Genomic DNA, 17,971 nt, shown 5'->3' with positions numbered 1-17,971 from the left:
GTGCGGCTCCTCACGTCCTCACCGCCCCGCCCCGCGCTCGACGGGCACCGCGCTCCGCCAATCAGCGCCCGCCCGGCGCCCGCCTCGCCCAATGGCGGCTGGGGGCGGGCCGCCGGTACCCGCCGGCCGCGCGCGATTGGCGGAAAGCGCCTGAGCGACGGGAGCGCTCCCCGCTGCCCTGCCCGCCCCTGGCCGGGCCGTCTCGCCGCGCCGCTGACCAATCAGCGCCCGCGCTCTCCTTGTTATTCGGCGAGCGGCCTCGCCATTGGCTGGGCCCGCCGTCCGTCCCCTTTAGCTCGGCCAATGGGCACGAGGGCGGCGCCGCGCGCAGCCAATGGGCGCGGCGCGGAGGCGGGCGCAGGTGGTGGCCGCGGGGCGCTGCGCTCGCCTGGGCGCCCCCCTTCGCTGCGCCCCCCGCGCCGCCGAGGGCCCCGCGCGCAGGTACGGCCGGACCGCGCCCCGGCACCGGCACCGGCCCGGCCCGAGCGGGCCCCGCCGCCCCCGCTCCCCGCGCTGCGCCCCCCTCGGCGCGCCGGGCCCGCTCCCGGCCCGAGCCCCGTCCCCGCCGCTCCCGGCGCGGCCCCGTCCCCGCCGCTCCCTTCCGGCCCCGCTCCCTCAGCCCCCGCGCGGCCTCCCCCGCAGGCCGGCCCGCACGGGCCCGCAGCCCCGGCCCTGCGTGGGTGGCACCCCCGAGCCCCCCGGGCCGCTCGGGCAGCGGGGATTCACGGCGGGGATCCGGGCACGGACGCGGATAAATGGCGATTCCGGGGGCTCGGCCCGGGGCCGGGGCTGGGGGCGAGCAGGAGCCGGCTCCGGGCTGGGAAATCCGGGGGCAGGAGCGTGACAGCGCCGTGGGGTTCGGCTCTTTTATCTCTGCCTTCCTCCTCCGGAGCCTGTCAAAGTGCGGGGCCGAAGCGCAGCTCCTTGCCTGTGTTTTTGTCTCCGCTACCGTGCTGTCTGTCTGTCCGTGTGTGCGGCCCAGCGGGACCCCCGAGCCCCGGGAGCTGCCCGGGCTGTGTGGCCGGGCTCGCCTCGGTGCGGGGTGGAGGGCAGGGATGGGGTGGGATGTGCTGGGAGGGCTCTGGAGCCCTTCCCGAGGGTCTGCGGAGGGGCAGGGCCGGGCTGTGCCGGGCTGGGCTGTGCCGGGCCGGGATGGAGTCAGGAAAGGCTCCCAGGGAATGGCACATTGCGGAGCTCCAGCTGGGTTTGGGGCTGTGTGTGCCGGACTCGCTGCTCCTCTGGGTCCCTCCCAGCTCAGGACATTCTGTGGTTCTTGGCTTTGCTCTTGGTTTTGGAGCTGTTTGGGAGCCGGGGGTGCTGCCTGCTCTGGACCCCTTTGTGTTGAGGAAGGAAGGCACCAGGAAGATTCAGTTTCGTTTGTGCTCTCTCTGTGTTTTGCTGAGCCTGCTCTGGCCTGGGACTTCGGTTTTTGCTCTGGAACTCGTTTGTGCTGGGCCGGTGTAAATCTGAGTTGTGTGGAGCTTGACCCTCCCAAAACTAAGTTTCCTTTAACCAAAAAGAGTTAATTTTAAGGAGCTCTGCCCATCTGAGACCTGCTAGTGTTTACTCCTCAGCCTTGCTGCTTTCCTGGGAACTTTTGCTTCTTTCCCGTCAGTTTCCTTGTCTGTTTCACTGAGATCCCGGGGTCGGGGAGCCCGGGCTGTAACTTGCAGTTACATTTCAGCGATTGCACCCAGTGACTCCTGGGGCAGCCAGTGGCTGCTCTGTGCCCAGTTCTTGGCTTTCCCTGGAGCAGGAGGAGGAAGCTGGGGCAGGCTGGCCCATCCCTGCAGTGCCTGCAGGAATCTGGAGGAATCCTGCAGGAATCCACGGCTGCTCCTGTCCCACGAGAGGCAGGAGTTCCTCCCATGCAGAGATGTGGGTGGATGAGAAGTGATTCCTTGTTCCAGAGCTGCTGTTCATGGATGAAACGCTCACTGGAGCATCTTTGGACAGGAAAATTCTGTCTAACACTCTGTGGTGGATTGTTCTTTCTCCTTTTTATGCTGATTGGAAAGAGACTGGTCCAGTGGGACCAGAATATTTATGGTCCTATATATAAACATTATGTATAAAATAAGTAGTATGCATACGAAAGGACATAAAATGTATTTATATATATAAAATATATAGGAGAGTCAGTTTTGTCACTAAGAACAATTTTGTGAAGACCTAAAGTACACAGGTTCCAAGTTTGGCTTTAGGATGAATTTTGGCTTTTATAAATAAAACCTCACACTCATGAGAGGTTTCACCAGCTTTTGATGGGAACTCAACAACAAATTTCACTTTCAGGGAGAGTCCTCCCATTTCCTTTAGCTAATCCTGGCTGCTGATCCATGGGAGGTGCTCAGCTTTACCTGAGCTGTGGGGACAGAGCTGCTCTCACCTGCACCAGGGAAGGATTTAGAGCAGGTGAGAGTTCCACAGCTCTGCAGGTGTTTTAGGTCACCCAAAATGCAGACAGCTCCTGAAAACTTTGAGCTATTTCCATATAAAAGGTCACAAGAAATTTGATGTGAGTTGGGAAAAACCAGTTTGGCCTGCCCTGCTGGAAGGGCACGGGAGCTCTGTGGGGATTTTGCATTTATGCAGGGTTGTGTTTTATTTCCTGCTGGGATGTCCAGCTGCACTACAGCAAACAGCAGAGCATCAGGGGGCTCTGCTTCACCTTGCAGGTTTAAATCTCATTTTTGAGAGCAGGGAATCCACCTGAGAGCAGAAATAATCACGGTGAGCCATGAGGCAGCAGGGAGGGAAGGCTCTGGGTGGTCAGGAGAAACTTGGTGTTAATTAATTAATTGTGGGCAGTCAGGAGGGCTCGGGACTGGTGATTTCCCCTTCCTGACTCAGAGCTCAGGGTGTGCAGGGCCTGTGCTGCTCCACGTTCCTTCACTGGAGCATCTGTTAATAGCAAAGATGGATGACAGCTAAATATGTCACCACAAGTGAGGGATTTGCTTAATGGCTTTGGATGCCACGGGATCCTCCGGGGCTGCACCAGGCGCTGCTGGAAATAATTATTTGTCATCTGGTGAGGAATTCGGGAGGGTTTGTCCCTTTGCAGTAGCAACTGGAATTCTGGAGTGCTGCAAAGTGTTGGGAGAAGTGCTGGCACTGCCACAGGTTGGGGGATTTTCATGTCTCTGGGGGTGAGAAAGGTGTTTTCCCATTTTCAGTGTTCTCCACAAAACTGATCCTTGCTTAATAAGATTTTCTGTTTTTAACCTTTGTTCTGGACCAAACGTGTTCTGTCTTGTCACAACTTAGGGACAGAGTCATTTGCTACCATGGCTTGGTTGAGGTGCTCATTTTCATTTATATTTTCATGGGATAAATCACTCTCCTGTATAAATGAGGCAGTTCCTCAGTCGTGCTCTTGCTGGGTTGCACAGAACACATTTGTGTTCCCGCTCTCTGTGTGCCTCACTCATGGCAGGAGTGACCTGAAGCTTCATTATTTTTGTATTTCTTTGCTGTTTCATGAGGCTCATGAGCAAGTTCACAGATCCTTAGAGAATACAGGATTGTGCTTTTGTTCCTAAATCTGTCAGAAATCCTGCTGTAGAGTAAGAAGTGAATGTTGGGCGTTGGGGCTGAGGTGATTTCTGAGGTTTTCTGATGTTCCTTCACTGTTTTGGGTACACCCCAGGGCAGTGGGGTGGCCTTTGGTGAGGTTTTGGTGCAGATAAGAAGTTTTAGTGAAGTTTCCCATATTTGATCTCAGTTCTGTTGGCAGCACAAGCAGCACAGCTGTGCCTGGGAGGGGCAGGTTTGGAGCTGCAGCTTCCAGAGAGGACAAAACCTGGGGGAGGCTCAGGTTGTCTCACCTGCAGCTTGGGGCTTAGTTCTGGTTCTAAACTGGCACTCCTGGAGTCTCAGGTTTGGCTGAGAGGTGTGAAATGGGAGAAACCTGGGGGGGCTGGGGGTGCCTGGGACAGGTGAGGTCAGGGATACCTGTGCCAGGTGATCCAGGGGTGCCTGTGCCAGGTGAGAGCTGGGGGTACCTGTGCCAGGTGATCCAGGGGTACCTGTGCCAGGTGATCCAGGGGTACCTGTACCAGGTGATCCAGGGATACCTGTGCCAGGTGAGATCAGGGGTGCCTGTGCCAGGTGATCCAGGGGTACCTGTGCCAGGTGAGCCAGGGGTGCCTGTGCCAGGTGAGGTCAGGGGTACCTGTGCCAGGTGAGATCAGGGGTACCTGTGCCAGGTGAGATCAGGGGTGCCTGTACCAGGTGAGATCCAGGGGTACCTGTGCCAGGTGAGCCAGGGGTACCTGTGCCAGGTGATCCAGGGGTGCCTGTGCCAGGTGAGATCTGGGGTACCTGTGCCAGGTGAGATCCAGGGGTACCTGTGCCAGGTGAGATCCAGGGGTACCTGTGCCAGGTGAGGTCAGGGATACCTGGGACAGGTGATCCAGGGGTGCCTGTGCCAGGTGACCCAGGGGTGCCTGTGCCAGGTGATCCAGGAGTGCCTGTGCCAGGTGATCCAGGGGTACCTGTGCCAGGTGAGAGCTGGGGTACCTGTGCCAGGTGAGATCCAGGGGTACCTGTGCCAGGTGAGAGCTGAGGGTACCTGTGCCAGGTGAGGTCAGGGGTACCTGTGCCAGGTGAACCAGGGGTACCTGTGCCAGGTGAGGTCAGGGGTACCTGTGCTAGGTGAGCCAGGGGTACCTGTGCCAGGTGAGGTCAGGGGTACCTGTGCCAGGTGATCCAGGGGTACCTGTGCCAGGTGAGCCAGGCTTTGGGGCTGCAGGGCTGTGCCCCTGGCCCTGCTCAGGGCTCCTGGGCTGTGCTGGCAGCTGGAACGGGGTCAGTGTGTCACACCCAGCCTGGGCTGGGGCAGGCTGGGCAGAACCACCTCTGAGGGCCCCACTGGTGCAGATTTTTTGTTATAAAAATCTAAAGGAGCTTGGAGAAGTCGAGCAAGGTACTGAGAGCTCCTGGCAGGGTTGTGGAAGGAAAACTGGGAGTTATTTAGGTGTTACTAAGGTGTTAATCTAATCTGCAGTGCTCCAGGTTCCTGTTGCTCTGCAAGGTTTGTGATGTCCTTTCCCATAGTGATAAGAGACTGTGGGATGCTTTATTCTGACCTGGGATAATTTACTTTATTCTGACCTGGGATAATTTACTTTATTCTGACCTGGGATAATTTACTTTATTCTGACCTGGGATAATTTACTTTATTCTGACCCGGGATAATTTACTTTATTCTGACCTGGGATAATTTACTTTATTCTGACCTGGGATAATTTACTTTATTCTGATGTGGGATGCTTTAATCTGACATTTGCAGCGCTGCTGCCTTGGATTGAGGTGCTGTGGGTTAAAACTTGAAATTCTTGTTCAGATTCAGTGGCTCAGCCCACATGAAGTGCCTTTTCTAATGCTTATTTCTGAAGTTGTTTGCAGTAAGTGCAGTGGAGATAATGAAATGCAGCAGAGATAATTCTGCTGTGCAGCAAGCTGGGGCTCAGAACTGATTTCTGTGGTTTTAGGGTGAGTTTATCTTGCCTGCTCAGTCAAACTTTTGAGTTTTTGAGGTTCTGACCTAGATTTAGTCAGAAATAACCATTACATGTTAACTACCTTGCCTCCGGCAATGATAAACTGGTTTATAATAATCCAAATTTATTGCTCTTAAATGTTACCGCTTTTATTTTTTCTTTTAAATACCATTTGTGACTAAATAATTTTGTTGTTGGAGAAATGTGTGAGTAACTGTGCACTTCTACAGCAAAGAGGGTGTTTTGGGGGAAAATTTTATTTTCCCTTAATGAGCTACATATGCTGCTTGATTTCAAGTACAGGAGGATCTGGAATTGCAGAGGAGCCTTGTGGAGTGCAAAATTTAATAGAAAATAACTCTCAATTTGTCAAATCCCAAGCACTGTGGATCTTCATCCCTGTGCTGGATGGGAACGTTGTCTCTGCTCCTCTTTCCCAGATATTTCCTCTGCCATGTTTACTTAACCTTTATGGAGGATATACAAAACTCAAAGCAATTTGAATGTTTAAAATGTAATTAATTGAATATATCAGTGTTTTTGAAGGGAAAGGTGTTAGTTTAAATCCTTGCTCTAGTTGTGCAGTTGTTTAAAACTGGGCTGAGCAACAGCAAACTTCAAACTTAAAAATTTACACTTTGTCTAAATGCTGGAATCTGTATTACCGTAATTACCGAAATCACCGTAATGACCGCTATTACCGTATTTAGCCGTAATTACCACTATTGCCGCAATTACCGTTGTGGGGGCACTCAATTTTTGTAATTACGGTAATGTTGGTAATCGCAGTAATTATGGTAATTATGGTAATTTGGGCGGCAGCGGCAGTATACGCGCAATTACGGTAGCTGCGGCAAGATATGGTAAACTACGGTAGTGCGCATAGATACAGTGAACTACAGTAGTGCGCGTATATACGGTGAAATATGGCAGAGTGCACGCATATACGGTAAATTACGGTTGGGAGCGTATATACAGTGAATTACGGAAGTGCACGTATATTAGGGTAATTATGGTAATTATCAGAGTGCGCTTATATTAGGGTAAATACGGCAATTGTTGGAGTGTGCGTATATCAGTGTAAATATGGTAATTTACTGGCGTGCGCTTATATTAGGGCAAATACGGTAAATTTTGCAGTGCGCCTATGTTAGGGTAAACACGGTAAAATTTTAGAGTGTGCTTATATTAGGGTAAATACGGTAATTTTTAGAGTGCGCTTATATTAGGGTAAATACGGTAATTTTTTAGAGTGCGCTTATATTAGGGTAAATACGGTAAATTTTTAGAGTGCGCCTAGATTAGGGTAATTACGGTAATTTTCAGAGCGCGCATATATTAGGGTAATTACGGTAATTTTTTAGAGTGCGCATATATTAGGGTAATTACGGTAATTTTAGAGTGCGCCTATATTAGGGTAATTACGGTAATTTTTTAAGAGTGCGCCTATATTAGGGTAATTACGGTAATTTTTGAGTGCGCCTATATTAGGGTAATTACGGTAATTTTCAGAGTGCGCTTATATTAGGGTAATTACGGTAAATTTTTTAGAGTGCGCCTATATTAGGGTAAATACGGTAATTTTTAGAGTGCGCCTATATTAGGGTAATTACGGTAATTTTTTAAGAATGCGCTTGTATTAGGGTAAATACGGTAATTTTTTTTTTTTAAGTGCATTTATATTAGGGTAAATACGGTAAATTTTTTTAATTATTATTATTTTTTATTTATTTATTTATTTATTTTTTTTGAATGCGCTCCGATTAGGGTAAATACGGTAATTATTGGGGTGCGCTTATATTAGGGTAAATACAGTAGAGTACGCATATACACGGTGAATTATGGTAGTGCACAGCCTGCTGACCAAGCGCTACTGGTGAAACTGGGAACCACTGGGATGGGTCCTGGGGGCACTGGGATGTACTGGGAGGGGTTATCGGGACACTGGGAGGGACTGGGAGGGGTTATCGGGACACTGGGATGTACTGGGAGGGGTTATCGGGGCACTGGGATGTACTGGGAGGGGTTATCGGGGCACTGGGATGGACTGGGAGGGGTTATCGGGGCACTGGGATGTACTGGGAGGGGTTATCGGGGCACTGAGATGTACTGGGAGGGCTTATCGGGGCACTGGGATGTACTGGGAGGGGTTATCGGGGCACTGGGAGGGACTGGGAGGGGTTATCGGGACACTGGGATGGACTGGGAGGGGTTATCGGGGCACTGGGAGGGACTGGGAGGGGTTATCGGGGCACTGGGAGGGACTGGGAACAGGGTGCAGTTCCCAAAGCCGCCACCAGGGGGAGACAGGGAGACACAGAGGGTTCATTAATGGGAACTGGGATGGACTGGGAGTGACTGGGAGGGAGTTTGGGGGGACTGGGATGGGACTGGGGCAGACTGGGAGGGGATTGTGAGGAATTGAAAGGGGACTGGGATGGAATTGGGAGGGACTGGGATGGACTGGGAGGGGAGTTGGGGGTACTGGGATAAACTGGGCTGTACTGGGAGTGTGTTTGGGGCTACTGGGATAAACTGGGCTGTACTGGGAGGGCGTTTGGGGGTACTGGGATAAACTGGGCTGTACTGGGAGTGTGTTTGGGGGTACTGGGATAAACTGGGCTGTACTGGGAGTGTGTTTGGGGTAACTGGGATAAACTGGGCTGTACTGGGAGGGCGTTTGGGGGTAACTGGGATAAACTGGGCTGTACTGGGAGGGCGTTTGGGGTAACTGGGATAAACTGGGCTGTACTGGGAGGGTGTTTGGGGCTGACTGGGAGGTCGTATTTTGCCTGTACGAGTCTGTAATCATCCATACTGGTCTGTACTGGTCCATACTGGTCCTTACTGGTGGCAGGTTCCACTCACCTGAGCGTTTCCCTGCTCCATCCCCAGCCCGGCACTGCCCTCTCGTGCGTGCTCTGGGAGCTGCTGCAGCTCCTCCAGTGTGCTCAAACCTTGCGTTTGTCCTGAGGATTTCCAGCACAGCCTCAGAAAAGTCCGTTTTAAAAACGGTGATTTCATCCTGAATTGTTTGAGGGTTTGCTTCGGATGTTTTGGAATTGTTCATCTGCGTTTCTTCTGAGACTTGCCTGACTTTGTTCTATTTATGTGCATTGCAAATACAAAGTGTAATGAGGCTACATTAAAAAAGACCAAAACACCTTAATTTTATAATTTTTAATGCAGTGTAGCACATGAAAAAAAAAAACCAAAATGGAAAAAACAGTTGGGTTTGAACCTAAACAGAAAATGGTGGAATTTCGGTGGAAAACTTGTGGGGTGGCAAGTTCTACACCTGGCAGAGCTGAAGGTGGTGAGGAGTTGTCATTTGTGTGCCACCATCCTGTCTGGTGAGCTGGGGAGATGTCAAACCCCTGCTCTGTCTGAGCTCCTGGGTTTATCCTGGGGTTCTGGCTGAGTGGATTTTTGGCTGGAAGCTCGTTTTATCCGTGGTGGTGGGTAGTTCTTAAAATCCCCCTTGCAGGAGCAGGGGGAGAAAATGGAAAATCTGTCCAGCAAAGTCTCCCGTTTCTGAGGAGCTCGCTGGAGCTGGCAGTTCAAACCCTGAGGTTTTAACCAGGCTCTTCTTTCCCTCGCCTGTGCAGGACTGGAGCGATGGGGTCGGAAAACCCGAGCCCGCAGAACCCCGGCTGTAAGATCATGACCTTCCGGCCCTCGCTGGACGAGTTCCGCGACTTCGGCCGCTTCATCGCCTACATGGAGTCCCAGGGAGCGCACCGGGCCGGGCTGGCCAAGGTGAGGGCTGGGAGAGGGCTGGGAGAGGGGCTGGGACTGGGAGAGGGGCTGGGACTGGGAGAGGGGCTGGGACTGGGAGAGGGGCTGGGACTGGCCAGGGTGAGGGTGAGACTGGCCAAGGTGAGGGGCTGGGAGAGGGGCTGGGGCTGGGCTGGGACTGGGGCTGGAGCTCCCTTCCGAGGAGCTGAGATCCTGGAGCCCTTGTTTTTGTGTTCCTGGAGCCCTTTTGTGTTCCTGGAGTTTGTGTTCTGGATTTTTGTGTTCCTGGAGCCCTTGTTTTTGTATTCCTGGAGCCCTTTTGTTTTCTGGAGTTCTTGTGTTCTGGATTTTTTTGTTCCTGGAGTTTTTGTGTTCCTGGAGCCCTTTTTTTGTGTTCCTGGAGCCCTTTTTTTGTGTTCCTGGAGCCCTTTTTTTGTGTTCCTGGAGCCCTTTTGTTTTCTGGAGTTCTTGTGTTCCTGGAGCCCTTTTGTTTTCTGGAGCTTTTGTGTTCTGGATTTTTGTGTTCCTGGAGCCCTTGTTTTTGTGTTCCTGGAGCCCTTTTGTGTTCCTGGAACTCTTTTGTTTTCTGGAGTTCTTGTGTTCTGGATTTTTTTGTTCCTGGAGTTTTTGTCTTCGTGGAGCCCTTGTTTTTGTGTTTCTGGAGTTTGTGTTCCTGGAGTTTTTGTGTTCCTGGAGTTTTTGTGTTCCTGGAGCCCTTGTTTTTGTGTTCCTGGAGTTGTTGTGTTCTGGATTTTTTTGTACCTGGAGTTTTTGTGTTCCTGGAGTTGAGCACAGAGAGCTTTGGAAAAGCACACCTGGAATCTCTTGTCTGGCTGTGCAGAGAGGAAAGGAGAGGAGCTCACAGGGGTTTTGTAGAGCCACGGAATGCCCTGAGTTGGGAGGGATCCAGAGGATCACCAGCCCAGCCCCAGGCACTGCACAGACACCCCAAAATCCCACCCTGAGCATCCCTGGGAGCTGCTGGAGCTCTGGCAGGGACCAATTCCTGGGAGCTGGCAGTGCCCAGTGCCCTCTGCTATGAGAACTTTTCCTGTGAAGCTTCTCAGTTCCAGTGCCTGACACAGAACTGCTTGGACTAAATGATCAGTCCTGGACTAAGCTCCAGGAGTCAGTGATTAGAAAAGGTGTTTCTGTGGCTGTGTCACCACAGGCTGATGAGATCATTTGTTCTGACAAGGACTTGTTAGGAGTGGTATTTAGCTGGCCCTAATAAAGCACAGTGGAGAAATAAAGCTGTTAGGCATGAAATAATTCTTATTTCTTCTAAAACATAGGTCAATTACTGGGTTTATTGCTGCTCTAAAGAGGGCTGGCTATTGATGAAGAGCTCTCTGTGGAATGTTTCCTTGTCCACTCAAGTGTACAAGCAATTACCTTCCAGGACTGTGCTAGGGAGATTATTTTAATAAAGCTTGTTGGTGGCTTCCAGATGCTGTAAAGAAATTACTTTACTTGTAGGATTAATCTGAGCGTTCCAGCTCCGTTTTGTGCCTCTTTCAGCTGCAGCTCAGAGCTGGGAAGTCGAGCCCATGCTGCCCAGCAAACCCCACAAACCCAGTGTCTGCACCAACCTCACATTTCTGTGATCCCCCACAAACCCAGTGTCTGCCCCAATCCCCATTTCTGTGATCCACCCACAAACCCAGTGTCTGCCCCAATCCCCATTTCTGTGATCCCCCTCACAAACCTGTCTGTACCAATCCCATATTTCTGTGATCCCCCCACAAACCCAGTGTCTAACAACCCCATTTCTGTGATTCCCCCACAAACCTGTCTGTACCAATCCCCATTTCTGTGATCCCAGATTTCTGTGATCCCCCCACAAACCTGTCTGTACATTGTCTGCACCAGTCCCACATTTCTGTGATCCCTCACAAACCAAATATCTGCACCAACCCCACATTTTTCTGTGATCCCCTATTCCAGGTGATCCCCACACCCCCAATATCTGCACCAGTCCCCATTTCTGTGGTCCCACATTTCTGTGATCCCCACCCCCAATATCTGCACCAACCCCACATTTCTGTGATCCCTACAATCCCAGTATCTGCACCAGTCCCCATTTCTGTGATCCCACATTTCTGTGATCCCCACCCCCAATATCTGCACCATTCCCCATTTCTGTGATCCCCCACAAACCTGTCTGTACCAATCCCCATTTCTGTGATCCCAGATTTCTGTGATCAACCCCACAAACCTGTCTGTACATTGTCTGCACCAGTCCCACATTTCTGTGATCCCTCACAAACCAAATATCTGCACCAACTCCACATTTCTGTGATCCCCTGTTCCAGGTGATCCCCCCACAAACCCAGTGTCTGTACCAAGCCACATTTCTGTGATTCCAGATTTCTGTGATCCCCACAAACCTGTCTGTACCAATCCCCATTTCTGTGATCCCCCCACAAACCTGTCTGTACATTGTCTGCACCAACTCCACATTTCTGTGATCCCACATTTCTGTGATCCCACATTTCTGTGATCCCACATTTCTGTGATCCCCACACCCCCAATATCTGCACCATTCCCCATTTCTCTGATCCCCTGTTCCAGGTGATTCCCCCACAAACCCAGTGTCTGTACCAACCCCACATTTCTGTGATCCCCTGTTCCAGATGATCCCCACCCCCAACATCTGCACCATTCCTCATTTCTGTGATTGCACCATTCCCCATTTCTCTGGTCCCCCGTTCCAGGTGATCCCCCCCAAGGAGTGGAAGCCGCGGCGCACGTACGATGACATCGATGACATGGTGATCCCAGCGCCCATCCAGCAGGTGGTCACGGGCCAGTCGGGGCTCTTCACCCAGTACAACATCCAGAAGAAGCCCATGACCGTGGGCGAGTACCGGCGGCTGGCCAACAGCGAGAAGTGCGTGCCTGGGGGGGCTGGGGGCTCCTGGGAGGTCCCTGGGGGGCTCCTGGGGGGCTCCTGGGGTTCCTGGGGAGCTCCTGGGGTTCCTAGGGGGTTCCTGGGGGGCTCCTGGGAGCTCTTGGGGTTCCTGGGGGGCTCCTGGGGGGCTCCTGGGGGTCCTGGGGGGCTCCTGGGGGACTTTCCTTCCCAGAAAATGCTACAGGACAATGCAGCCGTGTTCAATGTGGAGCTTTTTTGGGGAAACTGCTTTTCCTTGAGTCATAAACGAGTTTGTGGCTTGGTGGGTTTGGGTGTGTCTCAGATCATGTTCTGGAGTTGGTTGGGTTGTTCAGGGTCAATATTTGGCTTGGGACCAGCACAGGATCTGCTGTTCTGGAGAAGGTGATGGTTAGGTGATGGCTGGGGTAGAAATCCAAATTCCTGGAGGGCTTGGGATGGTGCTGGTGACACGAGGGTCCCCCAGAGAGGCTGGGGAGTCTGCAGGGCACTTCAGCCTCCTGCAGTCATCCTGCTCCAGAGCCTGGGCTCTCCTGCAGTTCTGGCTTTTAACCAGCACTGGGTTTATGCACTCGTGGCTTTGAGCTGAGGGAGGGTGGATTTAGATGGGATATGGGGCAGGAATTGTTCCCTGAGGGTGTGAGCCCTGGCTCAGGTGCCCAGACCAGCTGGGGCTATCCCTGGAATGCCCAAGGCCAGGCTGGACACTGGGGCTGGAGCAGTGGGACAGTGGGAGGTGTCCCTGCCATGGCAGGGGTGGCACTGGGTGGGTTTAAGGTCCTTTCCAGCCCCAGCCATGCCAGGATAATCAGCTCTGGGGTTGTTCTGCCCTCAGCTCAGTTCTGGGGTGGGCTGTGCTGTCAGCACTGGCAGAGGGGTCTGTGCAGGGTGGGCAGGGCAGAGTTCAGGGTGGGATCCCCTGAGCTGTCCCAGCAGTGCTGAGCTGCCCTGTCCCTGGCAGAGGGGTCTGTGCAGGGTGGGCAGGGCAGAGTTCAGGGTGGGATCAGGGTGGGATCCCCTGAGCTGTCCCAGCAGTGCTGAGCTGCCCTGTCCCTGGCAGGTACTGCACCCCTCGGCACCAGGACTTCGAGGACCTGGAGCGCAAGTACTGGAAGAATTTGACCTTTGTGTCCCCCATTTATGGGGCTGACATCAGTGGCTCCCTGTATGATGCAGTAAGTGCAGTGCTTCTGATTTATTTATCTCAGCATGGACACTGATTTCCTTGTTGCACTTCTCTCATGAAGGAGAATTTCAGATTTTCATTGATGTAGCCACCTGAAAAAAACAAACCCAAAGCCTTTGGTTTTTTTCCCCCCCTCATTACAAAAGTGGGACTAAACTTCCCCTGAGATTCAGGATAATTGTCTGTGGAAGCTGTGAAAAGCTGACTTTTAGTAGAAAAATGAGGAAAAGTGTGATTTAAACAAATTCTTATGCAGACTGTGGCAAAAAAAATTGTCTATACCTTGGATTTTGGTTTTTTTTAAGGGAATGAAATGGAGATTTTTGCTGAAGCTCCTTAGGAAGCCAGGAAAAAAAACAGAATTTCAAGGAAATGGTGCTTTGTCAAAGTATTTTTTGATTCTTAACATAAATTATTTGCATTTGGATTTTAAATGATTTGCATTTGGATTTTTTTCTCTGTAAAAGCTCCATTAGGATACAATGCACCTGCACACAGAATTATTTTACAATTCAAATTGTTTAAGCTTTTCCATGGTGAAATTTCATCCTCTACTTCAAGTCATTCTGTGAATGATAAAGGTTTCTCTCTTACTCTTTAGGCAGATAATTTAAATCTCTTCCTCTGTAGTTTTCCTTTGGAGTGGTGGAAGTGACCTTTTCTGGAGTGTTGTGTGATGGTGTGTGAATGTCCCAGTGTGTTTTTGTTGTCAGGGAGGTTCCTGGGGGGTTAATTGGAATAAGCAGGGCTGTTGGAGAGGAGTGATTTACCCTGAGTTTGTGCTGTGTTAGTTAATTAATTAATTAGTTAATTAATGCTGGGCTGTTGCACAGTGCAGGAGCCTCTTCAGAGTGCTGGAGCTCCCTCCTGCCTGTGGGCAGAGAGGAACATCCAGTAAATAATAATAATAAATAATAATGTAATAAATAACAATAAATAATAATAAATAACAAATATAAATAAATAATAAATGCATAATAAAATAATAATAAATAATAATAATATAATAAATGATAATAAATAAATAGCAATAAATAAAATCAATAAATAATAATAAATAAAATCAATAAATAGCAATAAATAAAATCAAATAAATAATAATAGCAGATACCAATTCTGGAGCAGGGGTGCCCCTGAGCCCTGGCAGGGGCTGTGGCTCTGCTGCCTGCTGCCATTCCCAGCAGGAATTTCTCCTGGCCTGCAGGACGTGGATGAGTGGAACATTGGCAACCTGAACACGCTGCTGGACATGGTGGAGCACGAGTGTGGCATCATCATCGAGGGTGTGAACACTCCCTACCTCTACTTTGGGATGTGGAAAACAACTTTTGCTTGGCACACAGAGGACATGGATCTCTACAGCATCAACTACCTGCATTTTGGGGAGCCCAAGTCCTGGTGAGTGAGGGCTCCTGCACACCACTAAATTCTCCTTTCCCCAGCCCTACCAAATTCCATCAGGTTTGCCTCATCCCTCAATTCCCATTTTTTCTCTCCTCTTGCCTCCTACTCTACATTTAAAAGCAATTTCACTTTCTTTCATGCTGGCTTGCTCAGAGGCCTAATTCCTGACTTTGAGCAGGATTAGGGGACTTGTTGACATCACGATTAAAACCAGATTTCAACACTTGGGGATTTTTGCAAACTAATGCACAGGAGAGCGAATGGGGATGGGATTGTGTGGATGCTTCAGAGGCACTGTAATAGTGAAACACTGTTGTTCTGGGCAGGAAACATCTGTTGCTTTTAAATTTCCATTATTTAAATACACAAATATGCTCTCAGCTCCAGGGACAAGCTGAGTGAAAAGGTTACTTTTCCATGGTCATTTTTTGGCATGGTGGTAAAGCATTTTTCAACACTGTGGATGCATGGACTGGTTGGAAATAACTTTCCACAAAACAGTTAAGGATGAAACAGAGAATGTGGGAAGTCTGGAGTGAGTTACCAAGAGCCAATATGCTTCTTTTAAAGCAATTTAAGAGTGTAAGTGCAGAGACTCAGCAGCCCAGGGGAGCTTTGCTGAAGATGTTGATGTGACTAATAAATAGTGACATTTGTGTGCAGATGGGAGCAGAAGTGTCCCCGGGGGCTGTGCTGTCACCCTGGCAGAGGCAGACACCTCCTCCCACCTCCTTGGGGACTCCCAGTGGCTCCAGTGCTGCTGCCTGTGGCACTTCAGAGCCCCCAGGAGCTGTAAGTGAATGGCTCCAGTGCTCTTTTCCAGGCCTGGAAGGGGTGGAGGGAGGGGCTGACTCTGTGGAACATGAATGGGAATTTTTAAAATCCTTCCAGCATGTCCTGGGATCTGTTTCCCACTGTTCCTGGTCCTTGGGCTGGAGATGCACGAGGGTTTTGCAGAATCTCTGGTAAACAGGAGCTCCAGAAATGTATTTCTGGATTGTGAGGGGTGGGACTGATCCCAGGAGTGTTTGGACACTGCTCTGGGACAGGGTGGGATTGTTGGGGTGCCCTGTGCAGGGCCAGGGGTTGGATGATGATCCTGTGGGTTTCCAGTTTAGAATATTCCATGGTTCAGTTTAGACCCTGTCAGTTTTTATCTCCAGAATCCCTTAATTCCTGCCCGTTTTCCTGGTCCCATCTCCAGCAGATGGTGCCACAGCCCACGGGAAGCTCCTCATCCCCTTTGTCCACGGAGCCCAGGGACCCTGGACCGGTCCCAGCAGGAGCTCAGGGACCCCAGGATAGTTCAGCAGGGGCCCAGAGACCCCAGGGTGGTCCAACAGGAGCTCAGGGACCCCAGGAGAAGCCCAGGGACCCCAGGATGGTCCCAGCAGGGGCCCAGGGACCCCAGGATGGTCCCAGCAGGAGCCCAGGGACCCCAGGATGGTCCCAGCAGGAGCCCAGGGACCCCAGGATGGTCCCAGCAGGGGCCCAGGGACCCCAGGATGGTCCCAGCAGGAGCTCAGGAACCCCAGGATGGTCCCAGCAGGAGCTCAGGGACCCCAGGATGGTCCCAGCAGGGGCCCAGGGACCCCAGGCTGGTCCCAGCAGGACTGGGCTGCCCCAGGAGCAGCTGCCCTGAGGTTTGGATGGGGTTGTTCCATCCTTTCTCCAGCCATGCTGTGGGAGTCACTGGTTCTTTAAAGCTGCCCCAGCTGGGGCAATGAGGATTTTGAAGAGGTTTTGAGGCTGTGTTTGGAGCAGAAGGTTTTCCCCCAGTGGAGTTTTCACAGGTGGGTGCAGGGTGACACAGAGGGGTGGGCTGTGCCAGGATGCCACTGCTGCTTTGGCAGAGCCCCCCTGCCCCTCCCTGGGGCACCAGGCAGGGATTTGCCCCTTCCAAACCTCTCCTCCCTCGTTCTGCCCTGTGCCAGCTCCTCCTGGGAGCTCCCAGGCTCTCCCCTGAGCAGGCACTGGCTGCAGAGTGGATGTGAGTCCCCTTGGAGCAGATCTGGAAGTTTCCAGGCTGCTGATGCTGTGGGGTGGCTGCAGGCAGTGCAGGGCTCAGCTGGGGGAGCTCTTGGACTGCTCTGTGCAGCTGCAGTGCTGCAGCCTGGCCCTGCTCAGCCTGCCTGCAGTGTTCACTCTGCTCTGCTGGCACCACCTCTGTGGAAATTTCCCAGCTGCCTTCATCCTTTTTATAGACTCCGTGGCTCTGACAGTGATCATCCTGGAAGCACCTCGGGGAATAGCAGGAGTGTGGAGAGTTACAAACTCCACCAGTTTGGGGTTGAGCTCTAAAATAGGAGGCAGAGTTATTGTTTGGCTGTCAGAGATATTTATTCAGTGGAACCAAGGGCTCTGTATATTGGTAGTATCTGCTTCAGAATTGCCTGTAAGAAACCATAACTCTTTCTTTGTGTCTCCCATAAATTATCTTGGGGTGCTCCAGGCTGTGGGAAGGGTGAGGAGCCACCAGCCCTGCTGCCTCTGGAGGGGAGGGAGATAGCAGTGCTTCCCTCACAAACCTCCTTTGAGTGGGCTTTAGGAAAAACCTGTGCTCATTTCTGGGATTCCCAGAATTGCTGGGGTTGGAAGGGACCTCTGAGGCTCCCCAGGTGACACAGGAATGTGCCCAGGTGGGTTTGGGGTGTCTGCAGAGAGGGAGGCTCCATGGGCAGCTTTCCAGAGCTCTGCCACCCTCATGGAAAGAAATTATTCCAGGCTGGGGTGGGACACATCCTCTGGCAGCCCCTGGGGATGTTTGCATGGATTGGTGAGGTGTTTGCATGGGTTGGTGTTTTTATGGATTGGTGTTTTTATGGATTGGTGGGATCCTCTCTCAGCCTGTCCAGGCCCTGCTCCTGCAGCTCCCTCTCACAGGAGAGATGCTGTGGGAGAGCTGGAATTCTTCAGGGAGCTCTGGGTGCAATGTTTGGACCACAAAGAACCATCTCTGGGTGGAAAAAAGAATCATTCTGCTGGGCCAGGTCATTACTGAGTATTCAGTGTCTCATTTCTGTGTTTGCCCTGCTGGGTTTCCCCCCTGGCTGAGCTCCAGGAGCAGCAGTGGGGCAGTGGAAGCTCACCCAGGGATGGGCAGAGCAAGGGGGTGATGGAGAGCAGCATTCTGCATTTGCAGCCTCAGTGAATGGCTTCTCTGTGCCTGGGCACTGCAGTGCATTCCTTGTCGAGCTTTGGGGTGTGCAGCCCCATCCAGGGGATTTTCCCAGGCACAGCTCT

The 17,971-nt window shown here is 51.8% G+C and overlaps 1 protein-coding gene across 2 annotated transcripts in view; it reads left to right on the top strand.

The window, feature by feature from the left end:
• The first annotated feature begins 403 nt into the window (after window positions 1-403).
• Window positions 404-17,971, top strand: part of KDM4B (lysine demethylase 4B) — a 68,659-nt gene continuing 51,091 nt past the window's right edge. For both annotated transcript variants that reach the window (XM_033082030.1, XM_033082029.1), the window contains exons 1-5: window positions 404-441; window positions 9,116-9,266; window positions 11,963-12,138; window positions 13,199-13,313; window positions 14,529-14,722. In XM_033082030.1, the coding sequence (XP_032937921.1) occupies window positions 9,126-9,266; window positions 11,963-12,138; window positions 13,199-13,313; window positions 14,529-14,722 (626 nt within the window). In that variant the 5' untranslated portion in view covers window positions 404-441; window positions 9,116-9,125. The remainder of the gene's footprint in view (window positions 442-9,115; window positions 9,267-11,962; window positions 12,139-13,198; window positions 13,314-14,528; window positions 14,723-17,971) is intronic.

Source organism: Catharus ustulatus, chromosome 29, assembly GCF_009819885.2.
Source record: "Catharus ustulatus isolate bCatUst1 chromosome 29, bCatUst1.pri.v2, whole genome shotgun sequence".
Taxonomy (NCBI): domain Eukaryota; kingdom Metazoa; phylum Chordata; class Aves; order Passeriformes; family Turdidae; genus Catharus; species Catharus ustulatus.
This window is presented reverse-complemented; position numbering and strand designations above follow the sequence as displayed.